Below are 19985 nucleotides of genomic sequence, written 5' to 3'. Positions count from 1 at the left end.
GGGATTCTTCCTCTTGCTCAGAATAATCACCTGAGAGGGCATAAATTCAAATTGAGGAAGGACAGATGTAGGATAGACGTGCAGAAATATGCCTTTAGCCAGTGGGTGGTTGGTTGGTGGAACAGACTTCCATCCCTTGTCGTGGAAGTTGATAGCCTAAATAAGTTTAAGGCTCAGCTGGACAGGTATTTCGAACGAACAGAGGGGTGAAGTGGGTTTTTTTTTTTTTTTTTGTCTGATGCTGCATAAGCTTGCTTTCTTGCATCAAATGCCTCTACTAATGCTAATGCTACTCCAAAATCCTTACTAATTCTGCAGTGGCATTGCTACCATGTAGATAGGCAAGGCAATTTCCTCTGGTCCCAGGTCTGGCATCTTTGGCTGTCTCCTGTTTTTGCAATTTTCATTAATTAAGTAGGGCCCAAACATGTTCATTGCCTATGGGCCCGAAAAAGGGTAGCTATGCTAGTGTAACTCTGCATAACTGATTAAGATTTTCCTCTAATTCTTTGGGATCGTGGCTTATGACCACAATGTCATCTGAAAATTGTAAATGGTTTAGGTACTCTCCATTCACATTGACTCCTTTCTGTGACCAGTCTAATCATCTGAAAGCTTCCTCAAGCGCAGCAGTAAACAACTTCGGAGATATTGTGTCTCCTTGTCGAACTCCTTTCTCAATTTTAAATTTGCTACTGTCTTTGTCTAGTCTAATAAAGGATGTAGCATTTCTTCACACAAGGGTACACAGATTTAAGTTCCAAAATTCACACAGATTCAAGTGTAGTCTGATCATTTCTAAAACTGATCACAACCATACCAGCGGCTTATATCTGTTATTGTTATTGGCTATTCTTTGGATCTGCTGCAGCTGGTCTGTCATCCTTTTACCCAATGTGTTTCTATTTTCTCTTAGGCCATGTTCTTCATAAACATACTCTAGGTACCAATAGCCTAGATTGTTAAAGCCTGGCATTCCTGTTAGCCTTTGTGGTCACTTTTGGTACTAGTAGCTCACATCTGTTTAGAGGCCTGAAGATGGAGTTCAGTAGAATCTTTAAATTTGTTGGTTTACCAACAGCAAATTCTATATGGGAAGCATTTAGGGAAGTGATAAAAGAAGCTACTAGGCTTTTCATACCAAAGAAATACTGTTCAACGTATAGACCTAAATGGAGGTCACTTGAACTAATAAGACACATGGCGGAGAAGAAAAGTGCACCGGATTCATATTATCCAGTGATACAGAAGCCTATGGTAGATATAAATTAGTCTGTAATCGAGTCGTAAAGGCAGTTAGACAAGCTAGGAAAGCTTATGAGACATCTCTAGCAAAGAATGCCAAGAAAAGCAGCAGACTACTGTGCTTATATAAAACAGTAGAAGGAAGGGATTGAATCACACTGGGACATATGATGTCAGTGGGTTAACTGCTGGTGACCCTGCTCACGTTGTGAACAAATTGAATAGGTATTTTTATTTTACCCATGAGAAATTCTTTAGGAAAGGGGATGCCAGATGTTCTCAAACTGTTAACGAAGGGCTAAATGACTTTGTGATAACTGAAAGGAAAGTGAAGGAGAAATTATTGAGGACATAAAAAAATCACCTGGAATGGTTGGAATCTATCCAATTATATTAAGGAAGGCCACAAAGGACGTAAGAAAACCCTTAGCCATAATTATGAGAGCATTGTTGGATTCAGCGGAGGTCCCTATAGACTGGAGATGTGCAAATCCCCAATTCATGAAGGGGAATCAAAAGGCAACATGAGTAATTAGAGACCTGTTAGCTAACATACTGTTCTACCACAGATCTAAACATAAGTATACATGGACATCACCAGATGGAAATACAAAAAAACTGCATTGACTACATCATCCATTCAAAATGTTAAAACTCTTAGAAGTACAGCTTTTGACACCGACCATGAACTGCTAGCAGCAACAGTTAAATGGAAGTTTAAAAATATGAAGCCAAAGAACAATAGAGCAACATTAAATATATCACGATTTGAAGAAGAAAAAAATAAAGGAAATTTATAAGAAAACACTACAAGAAAAATTAAAAGATATAAACTATTCATCATCTGTTTTTTTTTTTTTTTTGTTTTTTTTTAGCAGCATTAGCAACTAAGGCCATATTGCTCCAGGGATATGCAGTGGTCATTCCCTGACCTTTCCGCATCCTCCGTATTTGGTGGTCACAGGCTCGAACCCCGGTCTAATCAAGAAGCGTGTGCTACTCACTGCTGCTCTTGCCCACCTGGCTAGGAGGCACCCCATCATCTGTGGAAAATATATGGGAGAAAACTAAACAAATGACTAAAGATACACCCTTAGAAACCTTGGGAACAAAACCAAATAATCCTTGGATTACAGCAGATATTTTAGATGTATGGACAGAAAAGACAAATAAAAAACCTCCTAAATAAAGAAAATAGTCAAGAAAAAAGGGAAAAATATAAAACCCTAAAAAAACAAAATAGACAACCTATGTAAAGCTGCTAAAAGGAAATGGTTGGAAGGCAAAGCAAAGCAGTGTGGAGAGGCAAATAAACGTCACGACTCTAAAACAACTTACCGGGTTATAAAGGAACTCTCTAAAACATACATCCCGAAAACACTGATGATGAAAAATAAAAACAGGAAACATGCAATAAATTTTAAAAATATGGAAAGAATATTACCAAGCCCTATTCAAAGCGGAAGGAAAAAATGCTCTTGCCTTAGATAATAGAAGAGATAAAGCACCCTCGATAACAAAAGAAGTTCAGAAAGCAATTAGCCAAATGAAGAATGACAAGGCACCCGGAAATTATGGTATCCAAGCAGAACTATGGAAATTTGGAGGAGATGCAAATTTAAAACACCTTACACAATTGTTTAATCTAATTTTATTTACAGGTGATATACCAGAAGACTGGAAAAGTGGAATAATAATACCTAAACACAAAAAAGGATATAAAGAAAATTGTCAGAATTATAGACCCATTACCCTTTTAAACCATATATAAAAAATATTTATAAGGATCTTATAATATAGGATACGTAAAACATATGAAGAAACAATAGAGGAAGAACAAGCAGGATTTAAAAAAGACAGATGAACAATAGACCAAATATTCACACTAAACATAATTGCAGAAAAATATTGGAATAAGAAGAAACCTCTATCTGTGCTTCATCGATTTCAAGCAGGCATTTGACTTTGTAAACAGAGAAAATTTAATGAAGCAACTACAAAAAATCCCACTTGATCATGAAATAATCATGATTGTAAACAATTTCTACAAAAATACAAGAGCAATAGTAAAATTCACTAACCTTAAAACAGAGAAATTTGAAATAGAGAAAGGAGTCATGTAGGGATGCCCTTTATCTCCATATCTATTTAATATCTACCTTGAAGAACTAATGAAATAAATTGAAGAAAAAAGAGGCACAATAATAAATGGAAAAAATATAAACCACATAAAATATGCAGATGGTATTGTGATTTTAACAGAAACCAAAGAACAACTAAAAGAATATTAAAAACATCGATAAAGCAAACAACAATTATGGAATTAATATTAATAAAACCAAAGTAATGTAAATCAGAAAAAACATAGAAGACATAAACATCCAAAATCAACAAATAGAACTAGTACAAAAATTTTTATACCTGGTCTCTCTAATAAAAGGAGGCGCCTCCGTAGCCAGGTGGGAAGGAGCAGCAGTGCGTAGCACACGCTTCTTGATCAGACCGGGGTTCGAGCCCGTCACCACCAAATACGGAGGATGCGGAAAGGTCAGGGAATGACCACCGCATATCCTGGAGCAATATGGCCTTAGTTGCTAATGCTCCTAAAAACCAAACAACTAACTAACTAACTAATAAAAGGAAACCTGAGTAATTAGAAAACAGGCCTTGTGTGTCGGGTTGCATTATATCATCAAAGTTTCTTGTGACGACCGACTAACTGGTTAAAATAAAAATATACATAAGATAAAACAGAAATAAAATAAGATAAAAGCGTTAAAATACAATAAGATAAAAGAGTTAAAATATATATAATAAAAGCGTTAAAATACATAGTAGCTTTTGAAGCAAAGTGCCTCTTCATCAGCTAGTCTGTGAATGGTGTACTTCAGTATATATTGATGGTTACAATAACACAATCAGCTGGGCATGATCATGTATCACGAGTCTGGTGTTGGTAAAGCAGAATTACGTACATGTGATGATCACCAGCGCTCATCGCACTGCAATACAGTACATTCTATAATAGGGTGTAAGTGCACTCCCCTTGTCTGATTCATAGTACTATTATTGGTGGCTATGTGTAGTGCTTCAAGCCATGAGCGCTGGCAGTAATCACATGAATAGTTGACGATTTCAATATCCCGTTGGGGATCAAGATTGTGCGGCTCAACCCAATAATGTTCAGCGACTGCAAAGCGTTTAAAATTAGCGGTTCGCAGAGCCACCTCATGCTCTCCTGGGGAGGAAATTGCAATCTATTATTTCTAAGGTGAAAACACCTGTTCCTCCTTTCTTACAGAGAGGTTCCGTATACCGTATTACATGTCCGGATTGTGGGGGGGTGTTGTGTAAGTGAGTCTGGTAGAAGATTGAAAGATCGGGTTTCCGTGCATGAAGCGGCTCTGCGAAGCGCTAATTTTGAATTCTCCACAGTCGCTGAACATTATTGGGTTGAGCAGCACAATCTTGATCCCCAACGGGATATTGAAATCGTCTACTATTCACGTGATTACCGCCAGTGCTCATGGCTTGAAACACTACACATAGCCACCAATAATAGTACTATGAATTAGACGAGGGGAGTGCACTTACACCCTATTATAGAATGTACTGTATTGCAGTGCGATGAGTGCTGGCAATCATCGCGTGTACGTAATTCTGCCTTACCGACACCTGACTTGTGCTATTGTAACCATCAATATATACTGAAGTACACCATTCACAGACTAGCTGATGAAAAGGCACTTTGCTTTGAAAGCTACTATGTATTTTAACGCTTTTATTATATATATTTTAACTCTTTTATCTTATTTTATTTCTGTTTTATCTTATGTATATATCATTTATATTTTAATAAATTTATTTTAACTAGTTAGTCGGTCGTTGCAAGAAACTTTGATGATATAACTTTTTTTTTTTTTTTTTTATGTAAACCCCAAACACGAGAGTTATTGGAACCTATAGTACTTAGTACTGTGCTTCGGTTGGAGGTTGAGAAGACTAAAGAAGATATTTGTTGACACTGAACTTGAACTTCTGTAGACCGTAATTTTTGGGAAATACGTATGAAGGAAGGTTGTTCCAGAAAACGGCAGTTGAATGAATAAACGAGGAAGATGAAAAGTTGGTTCTGTGAGTTTGAAGTTGTACAGTAAATGGATGTTGGCTGGTGGCGGCATGTGTTCGGACTGTTTTGAAAGAGAGAGCGGGAATTATAGAAGCCAATTCAGAAGAAGAGTGCCCATGGAAGTATCTGTAGAAGAGGCATGCAGCAGAAAGAGTATGTCTATGAGACAGCGACTGGAGAGACTCTGTTAGAGATGAATCATTAATTAACCTAACTGCCCTCTTCTGAATGGAATCAAGAAGCCTGAGAGAGGTTTTGGGGGCACCACCCCAGATGTGGGAACAATATTCCATGGCAGGGCGGATTTGCGATTTATACAGAGTGAGCAGCTGTTTGGAAGAAAAGTAATGCCGATAGTGAAAGAGAAAACCAAGTTTTTTAGATGCAGAGGAAGCAATATTTGTAATGTGCTTGTGACAAGAGAAATTATAAGTCAGGGTAATCCCCAAAAGAGATATATCATTTTGCCTAGAAATCGGAGTGTCACTAAAGATAAGCATAGGAGCAGAAGAATCCTTTTTGCGAGATATAAGACAAGACTGAGTTTTAGAAGGGTTGAACTCAACCAAGTTGCCATTGCCCCACTGGGAAATTACCTGAAGATCGGCATTTAAGGAATTGGTAGCAGATTTTTGAGAAGTTGAAGCTGATTGAGCAGGGCAAGGTTTCTCAAAATGGAAAGTAGAATGCAATGTGCTATCATCGGCAAAACTGTGGATAGGATTTCCAGTTAATGGAAGAAGGTCATTAATATACAAGAGGAAAAGAGTGGGGGGAAAGAACTGAACCTTGGGGGACACCGGCATTAGTGGAGAAGTTAGAAGACAGAGAGCCATCTACCATCACCCTCAGTGAGCGATCAGAGAGAAAACTGGATAACCAATTACTAAAAACAGTTGGCAAACCATAAGATGGAAGCTTGTTTAGAAGACCTTTATGCCAAACACGATCGAAAGCCTTTGAGATGTCAAGAGCAAATACTTGTGTTTCACCAAACCTTTCCATTGAATTAGTCCATAAATGAGTAACATAAGCCAGAATATCACCAGTGGATCGACACTGACGGAATCCATATTGGCGATCGTTGATCAGATGGAAGGTTTCTGGGTAGTTTAAGAGTTGGCGGTTAATTGATTTCTCCATTACTTTAGAAAGAATAGAAGTAATTGCAATGGGACGATAATTGGATTGGAGGGATTTGTCACCCTTTTTAGGAACCGGCTGGATATGAGCAAATTTCCAAGCAGAAGGTTTGTTTTGTTTGTTTGTTATTTGGTTTTTAAGAGCATTAGCAACTAAGGCCATATTGCTCCGGGGATATGCGGTGGTCATTCCCTGACCTTTCCATAACCTCCATATTTGGTGGTCACGGGCTCGAACCCCGGTCTAATCAAGAGGCGTGTGCTACGCACTGCTGCTCCTGCCCGCCTGGCTACGGAGACACCCAAGCAGAAGGAAAAACACCTTTGGAATAAGAAAATGAAAAAAAGGTGGCAGAGAATAGGAGTAAGTTCAGGGGCACAGGTTTTGAGAACAAGTGGAGAAATACCATCGCGACCTGGAGCTTTCTCAGCATCAAGATTCGTCAAAATCCTTCTGACATCCTTTTGACGGAAGACCACAGGAGGCATTGAATGGAGCGTGTTGGGAATGGTGGGAGGTGTTTTACCAAGATCATTAATACATGAGTTGGAAGAAAAATGGGATGCTAGCAGGTCAGCTTTATCCTTGGCTGAAGTGACAACAGAACCATCTGGTTTGGACAGAGGTGGGAGCAGAGATGGGCAAAAGTTGCGGCCAATAGCTTTGGCAAACGAACAGAATGCTTGGCTAGCATTAGGGCAAGAAGCAAGTCTTCTATTCTTAGCCTGTTCAAACTCTAGTTTGGACTGATTAATAACTGCTTTACAATTGTTGCGAGCTTTGGTGTAGGCAGAAAATGAAACTGAAGAATTAGAAACAAGCCAATTACAATATTCTTCTCTTGAACAGCCTTAGTATATTTATTGGAAAACCAAGGTTTAGATAAAGGACGAGATTTTAAAGTGGAGTGTGGGATAAAGGATTCCATTCCTGCAAGAATAATTTCACTGACATGATATGAGCAAACGTTGACATCAGAAGTTTTGAAACAGTAATCCGACCAAAGAAAAGAAGAAAAGAAATCTCGCAAGTCATCCCATTTTGCATTCTTGTAATGCCAAACAACACGAGGTTGGGAATAGCCATGAGATAAAGGTTCCATTGGAGAAGAGACAATCACCAAGTTGTGATCTGAAGTGCCTAAAGGACCTCTCACTTCGACCGTGTACTTAGAAGGGTTGTTTGTGAGAAAAAGATCAAGCGTGTTGGCTGTATGATTAGGATTGTCTGGTATTCTTGTAGGTAAATGAACAATCTGTGCAAGGTCATTAGTACTTGCAAAAGCCTCAGCATCTCGACCAGCTGGGTCGGTGTGACTAGAAAATGGAGGCCAGCTGGAATTGTGAACATTTAAAATCACCAAGGAAAATTACCTCACTGTTAGGAAAGTTGGACTGGAGAAAGTCAAGTTTCAAAGGGAGGAAGTCAAAGAGCTCCAAGTGATTAGTGGAGTTGGGAGAACGGTATAGACAACAGATGAATTTGACACAATGAGGTAGAGAGATTTTAAGCCAGAGAAGATCAAAGAGAGGAGATTCCAAATTGCCAAGTCTCCGACAGGAAATATCAGAACGGACATATACACAAGTACCACCTTTGAGGCGAAAGAAATCATACAGCAAATAATTTGGGCATCTGAGATGAGCAGTAGATGAATCAACCGATAACTGAGATTCAGTCAGAAAAAGTACATGGGGTTTGGAAGACTGCAAGTGGAAATGGACATCGTTAAGATTAGAATTGAGACCACGTATATTTGTGAAATGAATTAGGAAGTCCTTGGGAGGTTTAGATCTTTTCGTAGATAAGATTGCTCTATTATTTTGACATTTCATGGTGTATTCAATAGTAAGAAAAAGTGGGTGGGACATGCTGTATGAAGTAATGAAATTTTTGGATATGGCACACACGTGGTAAGAATATACCCAGATCCTTGACATAACGTGGCCTTGACAATGCTCCCCGCATACACACTACTCAGACTCCCTCCAGTCACTATCTGGCAGAGTAGAGGTAGCAAGATTATACACTAGCTGATCCGGAGACCTCCTAGAGAGTTACCAATAGGTTCGGTCCGGTGTACTAACTAGCAGCCGGCCTGCGAACACCGTTTTAGAGCTGTACCCTCGAAATGTAAGGAATATTGGATCTCACCACGACGTTCATCATAACCTCAAAAGTCATCAATCATACTACATGATGGAAGAGATAGGGAAGGGTTGACCGGAACTTAGCTCTAGAGACTAAACATGGGTTCCACCACTTCAAGCCTCCAATAAGCAAAGTGGTGGTATTTCACCGGTAGATGAGTCATCTACCAACTAGTACTGCCTGGTAACATAGAGGGGCGGCGTTCCTCCATGTGGTGTGGGCGCCACACCTCGACCCCTGCTTACGTTGGTTCACACCTGGGTGGTCACCCACCATGTACTTGTGCATCGAAGTTATACCCAGGATTACTAACAGTCCCACCATCGTGAAGGTGCAAGCAGAGGATTTGGCTGTCACAGACCGTCCGGACTTCGCCGAAATTGGGTCCACTTGACTCGAGTGTCACCCGAATATCAGTTCCATCAGCGTTTTAGACTCCCAGGTAGCAAGTACAGCTTGTCTGGCATATCTGAGAGAATGTCTGTGACAACCTCAAGGACCATTGTATGCAGATTACTTGCCTTCTTGGTGATTGAGATGTTTAAAGCTTTAAATGGATTGAGCAGGCTCATTGTGATGGCATTCTTCCTCGTGCTCAGTCTACACACTTGAGGGGGGGCATAGATTCAAACTGAGGAAGGATATTTGCTGGATTGATGTGTGGAAGTTTGCTTCCAGCCTGCAGGTAGTTGATTGTTGAAACAAAATCCATCTGTTTTGTGGAAGTGGGTAATTTACATAAATTCGAGGAAGTACTATACAGACTATTGTATTGGATGGACTAATGATGGGAAGGGGTTTTTTTTTTTTTTTTTTGCCTGATGCCATAAGAGTTTTCTTTCTTGCATCATTTGCCACTACTAATACTACATAATTAAAATTAAAGCAGTTTGTAGTACCATTGCAGAAATTAACTTTTCTGAAAATCGGATTACAGTAGATTAATTCTCAGACTGCTATGTTGATAACATTGCTGTTAATTTTGAGGGACTTATATAATGGTTTTTCATTAATTTAAAATGCATAATTTAAGTCCAAGAGTTTTCATTTAAACTACATTTTCTCCAATGATTATGACATCTAAATTTCATCACGCTCTTTTTGAGCTTCTTCAATACTCTTTATGGGAGTTAACCTTTCTGTAGGTGGTGCATTACAGCCCATGTTGCTGAGGCACCAATAATCTCCAAACCAAACCTTTCTGAAGAAACAAGCAGTGGTTACATATTCTAAATTAGGAACTACTATTATTTTATTGTGAAATCTAAACTACCATTATGATTGGGTTCCTTTCTGCTTGTGTTTGAAATGTCAAAATTCTTTGCAGGGCAAAAAAAAATTGTAGACAGTTTATAATAAAATTTAAATATTTTTTATACAAAAATTTGGGTCATTACTAGTAGTTTGATAAAATTCCAGGAAAGTTTGAACCAGTGAATGATAGTGTACTGTTAATTTATGTGTACTGTTAGGAATTAAGAGTCTCAGATCATGCTTCTGGATAATAAAAATGAGCAGAGTTTCCTAATGGGCTAACTAGATGTTTGCACATTTCAATTACTGTTAAGCTCTAATGTTCCTCAATTTTCTACTGTTCTGAGTGTTTCAAACCTTATTGCAATTAATCCTGAATACATTCCATCCCCCTCAATCAATTGCATTATTATTTTATTCACTTTGTATTTTGCTCTGTGCAGATGCTTGATGAAAACAGCCAACTAATTCAAGCAATTGTTGATTACCAGAACAAGGGAAAATCTTCAGAATGTCTTCAGTAAGTATATTCTACATTATTATTATCATCCTTAACCTTACTTTACTTTATAATTACTAATACATAATGCAGCATAATTGTGTCCAAATATGAACACAATTGAAAGTGGAAAAAGTGAAGGCTTCAGTATCAAGGGAGGATACTGTAGTGGGCTTTGTTCAAGTGACAGATGACTGTGTGCTCCTGGATATGAGTTTATTATGCCAAGTATTTAAGCAGTTTATTGTGGAAGTCACAAATGCATTTGTTCCAGTGGAGAAGTTTTTCATAAATGAAAGATTCCAAAACAGATGACAAGGAAGACTAAGAGTTTGAGCACAGAAAAAAAACAAGCATTGGACAGTTTGTTTGTTATTTGATTTTTAGGAGCATTAGCAACTAAGGCCATATTGCTCCGGGGATAAGCAGTGGTCATTCCCTGACCTTTCCACATCCTTCGTATTTGGTGGTCACGGGCTCAAACCCCGGTCTAATCAAGAAGCGTGTGCTATGCACTGCTGCTCCTGCCCACTTGGCTACGGAGGTGCCATTTGGACAGTCACAGGCCAGATCTGATTTATATCGGTGTCATAAGTAGGACTCAACAAATTTAACTGCCATTGGCAATTAATAATTTACAGATCTAGCTGCTGTAAAATTATTGAACTTTGATTTCATTGTTTAATTCAAATTCAAATTAAACCTTTCCAAGAATTGGCACAACTTTCTGCAAAGTTACAGCAAGGCGGCCTTACTTCTTAAACTTTCAACATCGTTGACTTATTTATATTTTATCAGGAAAAATAAATATTTGAAGATCATTCATTCTCGAGAAAATGCACGGTGGTTGTAATAATGTTCTTAACAATGGAAACGACCTGTTAATTTATCTCTTGCAGTTTTACGAGATGTTTTGTTTCAATGTGTTAATAATTAATCATTTATAATTAATTCAATACTAATTATAGATAAATATTTAAGAAAGAAATTTAATTTTTATAGAATTTAATTATCAATGGACTAGTTATAAAGCTCGGAATCAGAATGCACAAGAAGAAGCTAATGATACCTGTCTGGTTATGCTGAATATGAAGTTCCTCAATAGGTCATTATATATAACAGTGGAAGCATCCTTAGACTTGGGTGCAGTTCCAAAAGGTTGGGAATATGCAAGCCCCTTACATACACACACACAAGAAGTTCTGAGAATAATAGAGGTAATTGTAGGCATAATAAGTCTTCCTTCTATGATGTCAGAAATCATGAATTCTATGATTAAGGATTCATTACTATGTCATGTTGATAGTAGCCATATTATAAGATAAGTCATAACAAAAGTTAAGGGAAGAATCTTGTCTGACCCCAGTCTCATAAGGTACCTTGAGGTACTCACAGAGGACTCAAGAAACAACTGATATAATTTATAGAGATTTTAGAAAGACTTTTGACACAGTTTCACATGAACATTTGGTACCTAAGTTAGGAAAAATGTGGCATTGGAGCAAGGCACTGCAATGAATAAGGAGATTGTTAACTGGTAGAAGACAATAGATATAAGTGGCCAGGGCTCTGAATGGACTTGTTCATTGTGAATCCAATAGTTTTATTCTAGTTGTTCGTTACTGTATGTTATGCACATAATGTATTAATTCATATCTTGGGGAAGGCTTTAAGGGCTGATCATACTTTGCCTAAATGTCTGGTAAATCAGTGCATGAACACATGGCATGTGGCTTGCTATCATTTTAGTGTGGTCAGATGCAGCAAAATGTGATCAGCATATATTTGATAATTTTGTGAAACATTATGCTGCATGGTGAGTGCATTGTCTTTATTTAATTACAAATTAGAAATAAAAATTTTATTAACTTATCCCCAGTTTCCTAAACTAACGAGATGCAATAATTTCATTAAGATAAGATGAGTTGAGTTAAGCTGGAGAAAGGAAAGTAAGACATTAGGGAAAATGGGAAACTCATTGATATCATTAGTAGTGACAGTACATAGAACATGTTAACAGCCACTCCTTTGCTAAATTCAGGATTCCAGACCTTTTGATATAGTTTTGCTTTTTTACATTTATTTTTGTTTGATATCAAAAATGTCTTGATTCTTGGCAAAGTGTATCATATTGCTCCCATTCTAGCTATCAACCTTTGAATCAAACCAAACCAAGAGTGAGTTTGTTTGGCTGTTATTATTGCTATTGATAAATTTGGTACCTTTATTTTTATGTAGAGTTCAACTTCTTTTTAACCACATTAGTTATTCATTTTTGCAGGAGTTTATAAAATGTTTTAAATCTACTCAGTGATCCTACCGCTTAGAATTATTTCTAAGCGGGAGGATCAATTATTTGTAGATGTATAAATGCCACTAATTCAATGTCTTTTTTTTTTTTAACAGTTCTCAGAAAGAAAAGAGTATTGATTTCACTTTATCTTAAACAGGAGATGTTCAGCTGTAGGTATTGATTAGTAAAGGCCAGTGACAACTAACATCAGCTGTGTCACACAGTTGCAAGAGATTGACAGAAGAGTTTTCTATATTGGTAAAAACACTGATTTCAGTATTCTTGTCATGAGTCTGGGACAGGCGATGTACAGCTGTTGTTTGTAATTAGTGAAAGCCAACAAAACCTAACGTAGCAGTTCCACATGGTTTTCCTTAGCAGTAAAAGGGTTTCCTTTCAATATATCCTTGCCCCATTTCTTACTTTCTCTAACTCATCTTGATGAAACCGTTACATTGTTATCTAGAGAAGACATGGGAATAAGTTGAAATCATTTTTAATTTGCAGTTAAAAGAAGACAGTGCACTGGCTCATGAAATAAACAAGTGGTGTGTGATGCACCATGCATTGCTGAGTACCATCCTTAAAAAATTTACATATATGAGCTCAGTAGATTTCCTGAAAATTATAACCTACAAAAATTCATGCCCACTGCTAATTAATAAGTATCTTTAAGCTTCTCAACCAATACTTTACTGAAAACGGTTGGTGTTTAGGGTCTCCAGTAAGTGGTCAGAGCTGTATAAGTCACATGCAGATAGTCTATGAGCTTTATCCCAACCTTGCTAACACTTATCAACAAGGAAAAGCAGTGAGCTAAGAAACCATTTCTTGCCCCCACCCATTCTTTGGAATTTCTCCATTTCACTGGCAGTAGACTTAACCCCAGAAGCTGTTGGTGCCACCTTAATGTCCCAGAAATCCATACAATTGCATTCATTGATCTTTCTGAGATAATTGCAGTTCAGCTATCTCTAAAGATTTGTGAAAGATGATTTCAGATAGGTAGTAATTAGGGCTTGCATAAAACCGAGTTTAACCGAAGTTTACTCATAAAACTGGTTTTAAAACTGATTTTCTCAGACTTAGGGAAAATAATTAAAAGCTTATAACACAGGTGTCATTAATTTGTACAATCTACCCAAGATTTATTTTATCTTGGGTAGATTGTACAAATCGTAATCAAATCTTTTAAACAAAATCTATCACCTCTTATAGTAGTAAAAAAAAATAAAAAAATTAAAATGCTCCAAAAAAGTAACCAGCTTGAGATTATACAAAATTACAAATTGTATTCAAATCCTTTGAATAGAAACTATTTTCTCGTATAGTAAACAAAAAAATAATAAGCCCTATAATAATAATAATAATAATAATAATAAATCAATAAATAAAAATAATGTGAAAAAAAACAGCTTAAAGTATTTGTAAAGTACTTTACAAATAGTAAAGTATTTAAAAATAAATACTTTACTATTTATTGCTCAGTTTTTTTCTGAAAATGATCCTTAAAAAAAAACAGTATATTAAGCATTTTTCCTGATAGACTTGACCTTATTTTTGTGTTAAAGAGACCAGTGATCGAAAACACTCTCTCAGATTGGACACTTGTTGGTTTAATGGTCAGCAGTGCTCTATAAACTTTCTCCAGCTTTTCACTTCTACTGCTAGTTGCCTCCAAAATTTTAAATTCTTTGCTGATTTCCAATTCACTCAGATATTTTGAAGGGTCTTCAGTTAATCTCTTTATTACATTATCATACTCTCGCATGAGTGTATCTCCAACATCGGAACTAGACGAGTCTTTGTTTTCTTCTAAAAGAACAGTTCGTTTATTTTCAGTTTCTTCATTCAACGCTAAGACTCCTTCGGAATGTTTTACAAATAATCTCTGATAAATCTCTTCAGCATGCTTTTTCAAAACTTGCTTACTTGGAAAATTAAAAGTTCTTGAACCTGAATCTTCTTTCCTAAACTTTTTGGGGTTGTGTAGATAGCTCAGCAAAGCCACAGTTGGGCAATTTCGTCTTGCATTGTAATGCTGCAAAAGGCTTTGGTGAAACTTTAAAGCAAATGGGTTTTCTGCTGTATCAAGCTTAGCAAGCAGAAATTCTATTGAAGACTCTGCTTTAAGTAAGTCTGTATCTTCTGAGGTTATAGCCTTCAGAATCATTTCAACTGGTCGCAAAGTTTCACATAGCAATTCAAGTGTTTTCCAGTCATCGTCAGACACAGCTTCAGTTGACAGTACTGCACATAGAGCATTTGGAATGCAATTTTTCAATTTCAAAAATCTCTCAATCATATAGAAGGTGCTATCCCATCCAGTCTTGCAATCTAATATAAGTTTATATTCTTTCCTATTAAATTTTGCTTTAACAAAATTTTGTAATATGTCATTTTTGGTAGGCGATTTTCGAAAAAGTTTGCAAATTTTTCTGACTTTGTTAATAGTTTGTGCAATATTGGCCATTGGATTGAAGAAATAAATGAGCTCATCGGTAAAGTCGGTTTGATAAAGCATGCCTTGCTGTCTTTCTTCAACACATCACTACTTTTTTCATTATTTTCATTTTCTTCATTGTCTTTGGGAGACTCAGAGACTGTGGCACCATAATTGATTGCTTTTTCATAAAGTACATCTATAACTGACAGATGTATACAATGGGCTATACATTGTTGATGATTAGGCTTAATTTACTTGCCAAACTTAATCATCATTGCTGCTCCATCAGTGGTGCAGGCAACAATATCCTCATCCAAGTTCAAACCAAATTCCTTCAAGTGTCCATTCACAATTTGCTCAGTTCTTCTGCTATCAAGTGAACCATTAATCTCAATAAGACCTAACGACCAATGATTGTCTTTTGAATGCACATTTATATTCACATACCTTTTATTTTGTATAGACGTATATTCGTCTAGAGTCAATGAATACCGTGCACCCAAAACCGATGAATTTTTGAAATGCTGAATGAGTTCTTCTTTCTTAGTTTTATAATAATTCAGAACCATATTTTTAATTCCATTCACTGAGACTGGTGGTAATTTATCATATTTATTTCTCTGAAGGTGAAGGCTTGATTGTATAAACTCACTCTTGGCAATTGAATTAAAAGAAAATCCATCTAAAGCAGCTAATTTTGAAATCTCTTCTTCCATAGATTTTTTAACGATAAAGTTTTTGCGGGAGGTTCACGGTTCACTGTCAATCTGATGCATTTTCTTTAAATGCAACATCAAAGATGATGTAAATCCTCCAGACAACTTCATTATCTTCTAACATTTCAAACATTATGCTTCATCTTTGCTTTTTCGAGCAAAATAATTCCATACATTTGATTTCATCTTAGACATATTAAGAGTAATAAATATTAATTAGCAGGAATTTATATCACCGACAATTTTAAATAAAAACATTGAAGATAACACAGGCACAATGCTATGAGTCAGTCCCACAAGCACTGAATGAAGAGTCTAAACGAGGCAAGTTTCAAAATTTTCACGAAAGAAATTTTTTATTTATTTACTTGCAATTTTTTTTTTTCCCCAATTAAATCTATTGTATTTTCAAAATTACATAAAAGCTAAATTTGGTGAAGCTGCTTTTTGGAGAACATTTGATCGCAAATTTAATAGGAATAAAGAAGAAAAAAACTTTCTACGATTGAAATTTGATGCAATATTCAGCGAATCTGTTTCTAGTGTGTAACCATCAATAAGGTGCGTTCCATAACTTGCCTGGCGAACAAGATAGATGGAACGGAGAAATGTTGAGCATTTTCTTTTACGCTATCGCTCCAACTCACTCAGTCGTAAATGAGTACACCTGCATCGTGCAATGATACTGGTGAGAAGATAAAAGGTACTGCTCCTAGATTTGGGCCACTTGCCCATGAGATTCGTACCTAAACATAAAATAAAATAAAAAACATGTTTAAAACATAAAGCAGTTGAACGATCCAGACAAACGAACAAACAAAAGAAAATGTGCGTAACAAAAAACTATATTCGAGGGCTAACTAAAAAAATATTCGAATCCGGTTTTAGAAGCTCGGTTTCGGTTTTAACAACTCAATATGAAAATCGGGTTTAACCGGTTTGCAAGCCCTAGTAGTAATATGTTTGCATAATATATGTGGAGAGCATTAGGATCAACAGATTCAGTGCAGTAATTAATTTATTTTTTGGAGCAGTTTGGCAAATTCTTTGTCTTTTAATAGTAATGGATGATGAGTTTTGATATAAATGTATGGAATACAGCCATTGAAGCAGTTTATGATTTGGAATTGATCACTGATAAATTTGGCCTGCTATCTTTTGTCAATTTTCAGATACTGTGGTGGTTTTTAATTTTAATGTAGCACATAAGAATTTTCTGAGGAAATTCTGATGTGCACATTAATACAAATTAATACAGTTCCCCCTCTGAGGGATTTGGAGAAAAATGTAATTGTTATACTCCTCTTTGGAACTTTTAATTTTCATCAGTGATTATCTCTTAAATTTTCCTTTTGTGGTCTCTCATAGGTTGGTTATCATTTTCTGGCCTTTGAGTATGTCTTTTTGTAGATGTATTATGTTTCTGTTGATTAGGATATTTGAATTTGTAAGAAATGGGATGGAACTTTTCTTTTTGTATTGAATAAGATTTTGTAATGAAAACTAGAGGAAATGTCATGAACCAGGTTTTAGCAGGTTTTGGAAATTTTTAACATATAAGTTCATCAGTTGACTTGTTCAATGGCAGCAGCAGTATTGATTGAGATCAGTCACCTCCACAGAAAACATTGCAGATTTGTTTCAGGGATAGAATGTTAAAAGAAATAGCAGTTGCCTTTTAAAATAATGGCTACCACGTGAAAGAAATATTAATTTTAAACTTTAATTTTTATTTATTCATTAATAGCAGCCTTTTTTAATTTCAGGTATCAGCAGATTCTTCACAGGAATTTAGTGTATTTAGCATCAATGGCAGATGCTCCCAGCATTTTACCTGTAAGTGTGTAATTACTTGCCTACAGTTTTTACTTATCTCAATTTTGAATGCAAGTTTCTTTTAGTTTTGCAAAAATATGGAAATACTGATTAGCAACATTGTCTATCTGTTTGCATACAACAGTGCTCTTCTGGAAAAATGGATTTTGCTAAAATTTTGTATTTGTTATTAAGCCATCTTATGTATGTATAGATCAACATTTTTCCCATATGAGTGTGTGGGAATATGTAGAGCTATTTTTCAAAGGTCGTTTCAAACAATGTACCTGTTAATGTGCAGATTGTCTTGAAATTTTTTGTATGTGCTGATCCCTTATCTGTGTTTCTTTCTAATTGAAGACAAATGTCTACAATTAGTTGGAAACATACTATTTGAACATTCAAGGAAGAGATTACACCTGTTACCCTGTTTTCAGATTTGGGCTTGCAAAAGCCAAAATTAAAGGAATTTTCAGTGATTCATATCTAGAAATTGATAAAATTGAAACAAGTATAAATAAATAGATGCTGAGGATATTATCAAATCCAAGAAAAGTTTTTATAATTTTTTTTTTTTAAATTCTGATTTGATTTTTGGCAATTTCACTTTAATATTGTTAATAAGAGCATATTAATATTTAAAATAATTTATATAAAGAATTCTAATTATTGCAAAACTTAAATTCTCCAAAAAAAAAAAAAAAAGAAACCTTCCTCCACAGAGTCCATTACAGAGATATATTTTTTCAGTTACATACTGAATTTAATTATATGTGCTTAAAAGCTAGTTTAGGTAGTTCTGCATGTTCTGTTTAATTTTGCATCATTTTTCAGTTATTTACCATAGAATAAAAATTCACCATTTTAATGTTTGGATGAAGTTATTTATGTTTCATTTAAGGTGTTCTTTGCCACGTAATGTCATATCATTCATTCGCTGTCTTTAATAAATTAATGGCTCTTTAGGAGTACTTTGAGTGGTTGTGAAAAGAGGGTAGGCCTAGCTTATAACAGTTTATTTAATATGAAAAGTTACAATTATATATATTTGGCCACGGAGGCCGGTATTGGCTATTATAGAGTTACTTGGGTGATTTGATCTACAGGTATAATTTGGTCAGCATGTTAAATTACATATGTTCGTATATTTATATAGATTAGGTTTTATATTTTCAGCCTCTACCAACATAACTTACTTAATATCCGATTAAATAGCATGTACCTATTTTACTAAGGCTATAATAAAATATATATATATATACACGTACAATGTCAGCAAAGAAAAGTAAGCATTATTATCAAGCATTTAGAGATTTGTATACTTGTATATTCTGTGTTTGAAATCAGAAACAGAAATTAATTGGTAGTTTTTGCAGAAGTGACATTAAACTTAACATTATTGGAAAAGTTATATTGCTCACCATGTTATGAATATTTTTTATTTTTCTGCACTTCTCATCATAAATTCTAACAGATATTTACATCAGGGGTGATAATTTTTCTTGTAGTACACACAAATTTATTGGAATTGCATTGTGTGACACCCAGGGATGGATCCAGAAGCTTCCAGAATCAGTTACCATGTTTTGATCACCTGGTGCCACCAGATGCTTTTGTTAACTACATAAAAAAAATTTCAAGTCCCTGTAATAATAAAAAAATTGTTTATCAAATAAATTTAATATTGCTTAGTCAACCCAAGCACGGTACTAAGTACTATAGGTTCTAATACCTCTCGTGTTTCGGGTTTACATAAAAAAAAAATTAGATAGTATGAATCAGAGCTGAAATACTCAATATGTTCTACGTTGATAATAATATTAGTAAATTAATAAGAGGAGTTTACCTCAATATAGTACGTGGAACACTTCCGTATGATACCCTCCAGAAATTAAAACGGAAAAAACGAAAAAATCGACAACTTACCGGTACATTAAAGTAAAATATAAATAATTAAAGTAAAATATAAATAATTAAATAATCAATTTAACATAATTCAAAATCAATTCAAAACAATTAAAATTCAAATTAACGCAATTAAAAGAATCTAACGAAAATATTCAAAACGATTTTCCTTCCTGAAGCTGACAATGCTTTTCGACCGACTGTCGTGATCACAGGAATGAAAATTGACTATTTTCATTCCTGTGATCACGACAGTCGGTCGAAAAGCATTGTCAGCTTCAGGAAGGAAAATCGTTTTGAATATTTTCGTTAGATTCTTTTAATTGCGTTAATTTGAATTTTAATTGTTTTGAATTGATTTTGAATTATGTTAAATTGATTATTTAATT

The 19985-nt window shown here is 35.5% G+C and overlaps 1 protein-coding gene across 1 annotated transcript in view; it reads left to right on the top strand.

Annotated features, from left to right (window-relative positions):
• The window catches only part of LOC150082492 (uncharacterized), a 75753-nt gene that overhangs the window by 19589 nt on the left and 36179 nt on the right, over positions 1–19985 (top strand). The window contains exons 2-3 of the mRNA XM_090377529.1: positions 10366–10442; positions 17643–17712. Of these exons, the coding sequence (XP_090233655.1) occupies positions 10366–10442; positions 17643–17712 (147 nt within the window). The remainder of the gene's footprint in view (positions 1–10365; positions 10443–17642; positions 17713–19985) is intronic.

Source organism: Mastigoproctus giganteus, chromosome 7, assembly GCF_048544385.1.
Source record: "Mastigoproctus giganteus isolate SK-2022 chromosome 7, ASM4854438v1, whole genome shotgun sequence".
In the NCBI taxonomy this organism is placed as follows: domain Eukaryota; kingdom Metazoa; phylum Arthropoda; class Arachnida; order Uropygi; family Thelyphonidae; genus Mastigoproctus; species Mastigoproctus giganteus.
Note: the sequence above shows the minus strand (reverse complement) of the source record. Positions and strands in the feature narration are given on the sequence as shown.